The sequence below is a fragment of the Sprattus sprattus genome (genome assembly GCF_963457725.1).
Source record: "Sprattus sprattus genome assembly, chromosome: 15".
Lineage (NCBI taxonomy): Eukaryota > Metazoa > Chordata > Actinopteri > Clupeiformes > Clupeidae > Sprattus > Sprattus sprattus.
In genome coordinates, this window is record NC_137913.1 from 30478147 (window position 1) to 30487835 (window position 9689).

Sequence of the window (9689 nt, forward strand, 5' to 3'; positions counted from 1 at the left end):
ACACCACCATCATCGTCCTAATCAAAGATGAGGATGAGTCTCAGTACTTCAAGGAGGTGAATTGGGCCGTTGACTGGTGCAGGAAGAACCAGCTCCATCTTAACGCCTCAAAAACGAAAGAAATAGTTGTGGACTTGAGAAGGAGGCCTAACACCAAAGCCTTAGTTAATGTATTTGACCAGCCCATAACCCTTACTGAGTCCTTTAAATTTCTGGGCTCCTACATCAGCCAACATTTGAAATGGGATATCAACACCACCCACCTTATCAAAAAAGCCCAACAGAGACTGTATTTCCTCAGGCAACTGAAAAAGTTCAATGTCAACAAACACCTTTTTGTGCTCTTCTATAAAGCCATCGTAGAAAGTGTCATCACCTCATCAATAACTGTCTGGTTTGGAAATTCTGACAGTCGCACAAAAATGAAACTGGAGAGAGTGGTGACCAAAGCTTCCAACATTATTGGTTGTGACCTTCCATCAGTCCTCTCATTGTATGCTGAGCGTAGCTTAAATCGCGCAAAGAATATTATCAGAGACTCCTCCCATCCAAGCCATGACTTTTTTGAACTTTTACCTTCTGGAAGACGCTACAGATCCATGCAAGCTGGAACGACACGCTTCGAAAACAGCTTCTTCCCCTCTGCTGTCAGGCTCCTTAATTCTCAATGCTGACCTGGAGTATTTTTTATTTTAATTTTTTATTTTTGTTTTCCCTACCCCCTTCTCTCCCCTCCTACTGGCCTGAGCTACCTATGACAAAAAATACCACCAACATTGTTGTGTGGCAATAAAGTTTTATCTATCTATCTATCTATCTACACACTAACAAACACACGCCTACACACCTACGCACACACGCCTACACACACACACATCTACAGACACACACACTGTAACTTTTTGCGTGCACACACACACACACCTGCAGACTGTGTTAAAATTAATTCACTTGCTTGCTCTTATTCTCCTCATCCTGATAAATAAATAAATAAATGCTTCTACCCGCAGACAAACACTCATATGCGCTCACACATGCTGGTCATGTACAGACGTACACACTCACACACTCACACACTCACACACACTAGCACACTGCTTTGAGATGGACCTACTTCATCTCCATCTTATCCTGATCATCCTGAAATGTAGCGACACACACTCAATGGGAACACAATTCCCTCAGATACACACACTGTCTCCTGCCTAATCCAACGAAATACCGATATCTAGTGACGTCCACACACACAGACTTCCTTAGAGACACATACATAGTTTGTAAAGCTGATTGATGCTGGTGGCTGTGCTCTTCTCCTGCTGAGTCTGGGAAAAACACCACTTCCTGAAAAGAAATGTCACACTGACACACACACACACACACACACACACACACACATATGTATTAATACCCTAAAAAGTGTCACTCTGAAACACACACACACACTTACATTTGTCCTCTCGAATGGATACACACACACACACACACACACACACACACACACACACACACACATATTAATACCCTGACACACACACAAACTCATTAAAATGTCTTTACTCACACATACATCCTCACACTTGTGCTCTTTCATATAGGCACACACATACCAGTACACACACTCTATCTCACACACACACAAACACACGCACACACTTGTGCACACCCTCTTCCTTCCTCCGCCCTTTTGCTCTTTATCTCATCTGAATTTCTCTGCATCACTGGCCAACTCACTCATGTGATCTTTTCTTTCTCCATTTCTCTTCCAGCATTCCCTCCTACTCTCTCTCTCTAACACACACTCAATCACTCACACTCACACTCACACACACTCGCACTCACAACACACACACACACACACACACACACACACACACACACACACACACACACACACACTCTCTCTCTCTCTTTCACCCTAACTCTCAGTCTCACTCACTCTCTCTCACACACACACACTCTCCCTTTCTTTCTCTCCTTTTTCTCATATGTCTCCCCCAGTCTCTAATGCTTTTTTTCTCAGTAAAAACCCACAGATTCTTTACACTTTCTGATAGGAAATGTGTGAAACAGTTTTTCTGCCTTCTTTCTATCTCTCTCTATCGCTCTCATTGTCCCTCTCTGATATGAGATGAGTGCATTTTCTTTCCCTCCAACCCCTCTCCCTTTCTCTCTCCATCTCTCTGGGAACACAAAGTTACACGAAACCATTCTCTGTTTCTTTTCTCCTCCCTCTCTCTTTCTCTCTCTTCCCCTCTCTCTCTCTCTCTCCCCCTCTCTCTCTCTCTCTCTCTGGCAGGAGATGAGTGAATCAGGCCGCTTTCGTGTGGATAGAGGGCGCCCCCTACAGGAGCTGCTGCTACCCACCATCCTCAACAACAGGTCCCTACCCCTCTCCCTTCCTCTTCCTCTCACATCCACATTCTTCATCCACTTTTCTTTTTGATTAACTGTTTCCATGCTTTCCTCTGTCTGTCCCTCCTGTTGTTCATCAGTGAGATTGCCCTCTCGCTATCTGTTTATTTCTGCTCTGTCATGGGTTCAACATCCACTCTCTCTCTCTCTCTGTGTATGTGTGTGTGTGTGTTTCCTTGTGATTCTCTTTGAACAGAGCATCATTAGAGCTTTTTCAAAATTAACTGAGCTACTTCTGTTCCCCCACGGGGATAAATGCTCTACACAACAGACACAGAGAGACACTAATATACACACACACACACACACACACACACTTCACAGACAGTGGCGGACCTACCATAGAGGCGAACTAGGCAGCTGCCTTAGGCCCCCACCCAGCAGAAGGCCCACGATAAATTGCCCACCCAGGCACCGATGGGCCGATGGGATGGCCCAAGTCTATAACCAACCGGCCCTCCCGCAGATGTCGTCGGTTGCGACAGTTTTCCTTGCTTCACCGAATACATTACATACCTCTAATGATAACCAATAGGAATCACTGTCTGCTATTTATGCTACTCCTAGTGACCTGTATTCACACTCATGGTTACTATTTTCTTACTATTTTCTAATCTCCTCCGTCAGTCTTACTATGTTTATTTGTTATTAAATGTCAATCACTCTAGCCTAATACTTGCGTGTCTCGCTCGTAGACACTTTTAACACCCCTACACACACACACACACATAATCACACACCCAGCATGCAACACTACCATTACCACTGATGTTTACACCCCATCGTATGTTCTGTTCTGTTCTTTTCTACAATAAAGTTCAAACCAGTGGCGGCGGACCTTAAGGGCGATTGTGGCGACGAACTGCTTTCAGGAAAAGGAGATTTTTTTTCTCTGTCGGCGTACTAATTAAGATAAATTGACAACAAAACAATTAGGACTTCCTACACCAAATGTATCGATTCAACAGGTTTCTACAAAGGGTGGAATCCTACATCCAAGAATTGGAACGAAAGAAAATCATGGCTAGCACGCTGTGAAGTGGCTAACGCGGTCTGTATTTCTTTATTTGTAGGCTACCACTGTCACTTTTCATAGGTTGTACAGTGTGAATATTCGCTTTTTGCCCTAACACGGAGTTATTTTCTTTGTGAAGACTTATTTAGCTTTTGTAAGCCAATACTTTCGAGATCAGTCAATAAATATAGTTGGTTTTGACTTATATGTTGCCCCCTTCTTTACGTTGTTACTGGACATATTTTATGTGTCCTGTAAAGCTATGTTGCATCATACAACATTTGAGACATGATGTGGATAATGAAAAAGTGGGATAATTTAATGTGGAGCCAAATCATGTTTGCTTATGAAGGCTCCTGAATGCAACTTTCTTCCATATAACTAGCTACTGTAGCTATGTAGGTAGAGGGGAAATATTTTGATTGTGTGCTGCCATCTACTATACAAAAAGGTATTGCTGTATGAGTTAATCAGCCTACAAAAAAATTGATATTGCTTAATGTAGGTCGCCCTAATCATTATCAAAAAAATTGTGTACTCTTTCTCTGCTGACATTTATTCCTAAAGGCTCTGTAGTTATACATATAGGCCTAACCATCTGATACTAGCCCAGAGTTAAGCATATTCATCTAGCAAACTATACCTACCTTGGAGTGTTACAATAGCCAGTATCATTTTATTCCATGTGTCCATCCAGGCAAATTTGTGGATCCAAATGTTATTTTGCATACATTGAGCGGGCAACGCACCGTATATTAAGTGGGCCGCTCTGACAGACAACTCCCGGGCCACTTTTTCCCCCCAGTCCGCCCCAGCTTTGAGGTGGCCCTTTTTTTTGCATTAAAAGGACGGATGAAGAGGGCCCCTGGCTATGTTCGCCTTAGGCCACAGACACAGATCTCTGTCTGTCTATCTGTCTCACTGTCTCTTCTTCTGTCTTTTACTCTCCTTTTGCTCGCCTTTTTGTATTCAACTGTCATCAGTCTCACACACACACACACACACACACACACACACACACACACACACACACTCACTTTCACTCAAATACCTCTCTCTGTCTCACTCAATAACATCTCTCTGTCTCCCATTCAGACACGTGAACACATGCTTGTCAACACTTCATGTTGGACTATCTTTCACCCTGTCACACTGGTGTACACACACACACACACACACACACACACACACACACACACACACACACACACTCTCACTGGCCTTTGCCTTCACATCTCACTGCTGCTGCTATGTGTTTATTAGTTTGTTGATTTGTGTGCCGCTTCATTCTGACCCTGGCATCAGTGCAGCAGTGGACACAGAGGCCAGTGCATCAGTAGACACAGAGGCCAGTGCATCAGTAGACACAGAGGCCAGTGCATCAGTAGACACAGAGGCCAGTGCATCAGTAGACACAGAGGCCAGTGCATCAGTAGACACAGAGGCCGGTGCATCAGTAGACACAGAGGCCAGTGCATCAGTAGACACAGAGGCCAGTGCATCAGTAGACACAGGCCAGTGCATCAGTAGACACAGAGGCCAGTGCATCAGTAGACACAGAGGCCGGCGCATCAGTAGACACAGAGGCCGGCACATCAGTAGACACAGAGGCCGGCGCATCAGTAGACACAGAGGCCGGCGCATCAGTAGACACAGAGGCCGGCGCATCAGTAGACACAGAGGCCAGTGCCTGTCACTGCATTAGTCTCTCCAGCAGGGACCAGATTGTTTCCTGTCCATGTGTGCATTACACAGTGCGACATGTGGATGAAATATGCACTCTGCAACAGGCAGGAAATTACTAGAGACTTGAGTTCTTGAGCTTTATATGAGAATTCATTTATTCATTCATTTTTTAATTCATTTTGCTGTCAATTTATTCTTCCGTTGTGGTCCTCTGTGTAGTGGTTTGACAAATAAAACACTCCAGCTATACTCATTGATTTCGGGGACAGTGACGCACACACTTGAAGCATGATGCCAGGAAAACAAACCTGCATTATATCAGCAACAATAACTCGGCACTTAATCATGCTTGTGTGCCAGGCGCAGCTGAGATCATATTCCTCATCCAAAAGCGCATTTTCCCCATCAACTTCACTCTGGCCTCTATTAGCGGAGGAAAAGCAATTGGTGGGGAGGGGGCTTAATCTCTCCTGTCACCGATATTGTTGCACAATGTTATCTCTCCTGTCACCGATATTGTTGCACAATGTTGAGATGCTGGCTGGTGTTGGCTATAGAGAGTAAGCGAGTGCTTTGCGCGCCGGGGAGAATTAAAGTAATGTTCCATTCTATTTTTGGGTAGCCTGGTGATAAGGTATTGTTTTTTTTACCTCTTTTTTTCCCTTTTCGTTGTCTTTTGTTGGACAACGGGGAGGAGAGAAGTGTAAAGAAGCAAGACGGGCCCTGGGCTCCAGAGATGAGTGTAAATTAGGTTACGCCCATGCAGCGCTCATCTAGCTTGTGTTATGAAAGACCTTTTTTTCCCCTCAATTTTTTTTCATTTTTTCCCCAGTGTTTTCAGTGATTGCTTTGATTCGCACAAACGCAGGCTTTTGCTTACAAGCACAAGTTCATACTGTGATCTGCTTTTTGTCAAAACATTGTGATGTTTTGAAAGTCGAGATCTTTTCATGTGACTGTTTTAACCACCAAAAACTGTTGCTATCAGTACATTGTCTATTTTAAGATTCACACTGGCAGTGATTTCATTACCAGAAGCACTTCAAAAGTCTTTATAGGAGCCTAATTATAAGTGTCAGACATCAATCAAGTGAAAGGCAAAAAGCTTAAGAACATTTGGAGGTTTAATGAGCTGCAGCAGCTTCTGAAACTTGAAGTTGTTTGGAGTCAGCTGGCTTTTCAGAGTGAGGGGGGTGAAGAGATGGTCTGCTGAACTGATTGGGCCTTAGAGAGGGGATTTGAGTTGAAACAGCACTAAATGACAAGAGTGGAGATGGTGTACTGGTATGCTTACATTAGTGTAGTGCAGAGATGGTCTACTATGGAAAGTAGACTATAGAGATGAAGTGATGGTCTGCTAGACTGACACAGCACAGGAGAGCAAACATTTACTCACTGACGTATTGACTCACTCACTCACAAATGTACTCACTCACTCACTCATTTACTCACTCACTGACGTATTGACTCACTCACTCACTCATTGACTCACTCACTCACTCATTGACTTACTCACTCACTCATTTACTCACTCACTCACTCATTTACTCACTCACTCACTCACTCACTTATTCACTCATTCATTCATTTACTTACTCACTTACTCACTCACTCACTCACTCACTCATTTACTCACTCAATCATTTACTCACTCACTCACTCACTCACTCACTCACTCACTAATTTACTCACTCACTCACTCACTCACTCACTAATTTACTCACTGACTCACTCATTTACTCACTCACTTATTCACTCACTCACTCAATCATTTACTCACTCACTTATTTACTCACTAATTTACTAACTCACTCACTCACTCATTTACTCATTTACTTATTCACTCACTCACTCACTCACTCACTCATTTACTCACTCACTTATTCACTCACTCACTCACTCACTCACTCACTTATTCACTCACTCACTCACTCACTCACTTATTTACTCACTCACTCATTCACTCACTCACTCACTCATTTACTCACTCACTCATGTTCCTAAATGTTTTAAAGGTGTTGTGATGGTTTGGTATGGTAAGTAGACTGTAGAGATGCTGTGATGGGGAACTGAGTGGGGTCTGTGGATGGTGAAATAGTCTTCCAGGAGTGAAGGAGTAGTATTCTGTTCCTGCAGGTCGGAGGTGGCGTACGGGGACAAGAGTACCTCCTGGCTCCTGCCTGCCTCCTTCATGCCCGAGCTCCAGCCTGGGGAGAGACAGCTCACTATCGGCCTCACCATGCACCTCATCCACTGTGAGTGACACACACACTCACACATACACACACAGACGCTGGCTCTGGGGCACATGTTTGTGTGCATTAGGGGTGGGAATCTCTTGGCACCTCACGATTCGATTCGAAATCGATTCAGAGGTCAACGATTCGATTTAAAATCGATTATCGATTATCGATTTAAAATCGATTTTGTAATTTAAATTTTTTTTTTTTTTTTTTTTTTTTTTTTACACATCCATTTTATGTTGAAATGCAAGCTGCATCGACTATTGCATTGCTCATAGAAAGTCAAAATTGTGACCATTAAAAGCTTTTACTCTTATAAAGCAAATAGCGAAGGTAATTCATCTGTTGATTTTCTTCAATTTAGACTCTGAGTTGCAAACTCAAATGATTCAATAGTCAAAATGCATCGATAATCGTTTTATCGGTTTCGAATTGATATTCGATAATCAATCGATAATTGCATTTCAACATGAAATGGATGTGTAAAAAAAACGATTATCAATTTTAAACCGATAAAACGATTATCAATCCATTTCGACTTTTAAAACATTTGAGTTTGCTACTTAGAGTCTTTGCTACACTTCCTACTTTGTGTTTGATAATTAAAGAAAATCAACAGATGAATTACCTTCTCTATTTTTTATGAGAGAAAAAGCTTTTCCTTGTCACAATTTTGACTTTCTATGAACAATCCAATAATCGATGCAGCTTGCATTTCAACATAAAATGGATGTGTAAAAAAAAAAAAAAAAAAAAAAAAATTTTTTTTTTTTTTTTTTTTAAATTACAAAATCGATTATGAACTTTTCTGAATCGAGACAGAATCGTTTTAGAGAGAATCGATTAAAATCGAATAATCGATTTTTTTCCCCCACCCCTAGTGTGCATGCATGTGTGTTTTTGAGTTTGACGTCGGAGTTTGCGTATGTGTGTGTGTGCATGCACGTGTTTGTGAGTTTGACGTCCCTGTTTGTGTGTTTTTCTCATTCTCTCCCCAACTCAAACTTGCTCTGCATCAAATCTTCTGTCTCATAGTTCAAAGTGAGAGTTTAATAAACATTTTTCTTCCTTCTCTGTTTCTTTTTATGTTTTCTCCCTCTCTTTGGCACCTTTACTCATTCCACAACTCTCCAATTCCGTCTGATTTGTCTGTCATCTCTTTCTATCTCCCTCTCTCTCTATCTAACCATCTGTCTTCATACAGCCGCGGAAAAAATTAAGAGACCACTTCAAAATTATCAGTTTCTCTGGTTTTACTATTTATTGGTATGTGTTAAAGTAAAATGGACATTTTTGTTTTATTCTATAACCTACTGGCAACATTCCTACCAAATTTCAAATAAAAATATTGTCATTTAGATCATTTATTTGCAGAAAAATGACAATTGGTCAAATAGCAAAAAAGATGCAGTGTCTTCAGATCTCGAATAATGCAAAGAAAACAAGCTCATATTCATTTTTAACTACACAATACTAATGCTTACACTTAGGAAGAGTTCAGAAATCAATATTTGGTGGAATAACCTTGATTTAAAATCACAACTTTCATGTGTCTTGGCATGCTCTCCACCAGTCTTTCACATTGCCGTTGGGTGACTTTATGCTACTCCTGGCGCAAGAATTCAAGCAGCTCGGCTTCTTTTCATGGCTTGTGACCATCCATCTTCCTCTTGATCACATTTCAGAGGTTTTTTTATGGGATTCAGGTCTCGAAATTGGGCTGGCCATGACAGGGCCCTGATCTGGTGATACTCCATCCACACCTTTACTGGCCTGGCTGTGTGGCATGGAGCATTGCCCTGCTGGAAAAAACACTTTTCAGAGTTGGGGAACATTGTCAGAGCAAAAGGAAGCAAGTTTTTCTTCCGGGACAACGTTGTACTTTGCCTGGCTGAGGTTTGTAAAAGACCATAAGGATTGAAAAAAGCGGACTGGGGGGTCTTCTAGTTCGTCTTCTCTGATGAGTCCAATTTTCAGCTTTGCCCAACACATGGTCGTCTGATGGTTAGACGGGGACCTGGAGAGGCCTACAAGCCAGAGAGTCTTGCACCTACTGTGAAATCGGACTCATCAGAGAAGACGAACTTAGAAGAACCTCCAGTCCGCTTTTTCAATCCTTATGGTCTTTTACAAACCTCAGCCAGGCAAAGCACAACGTTGTCCCGGAAGAAAAACTTGCTTCCTTTTGCTCTGACAATGTTCCCCAACTCTGAGAAGTGTTTTTTCCAGCAGGGCAATGCTCCATGCCACACAGCCAGGCCAGTAAAGGTGTGGATGGAGTACCACCAGATCAGGACCCTGTCATGGCCAGCCCAATTTCGAGACCTGAATAT

The 9689-nt window shown here is 42.4% G+C and overlaps 1 protein-coding gene across 1 annotated transcript in view; it reads left to right on the forward strand.

Moving 5' to 3' along the window:
• The window catches only part of gpat2 (glycerol-3-phosphate acyltransferase 2, mitochondrial), a gene marked incomplete at both ends in the record, with an annotated part of 99633 nt that overhangs the window by 45377 nt on the left and 44567 nt on the right, over positions 1-9689 (forward strand). The window contains 2 exons of the mRNA XM_080852376.1: positions 2297-2379; positions 7250-7368. Of these exons, the coding sequence (XP_080708502.1) occupies positions 2297-2379; positions 7250-7368 (202 nt within the window). The remainder of the gene's footprint in view (positions 1-2296; positions 2380-7249; positions 7369-9689) is intronic.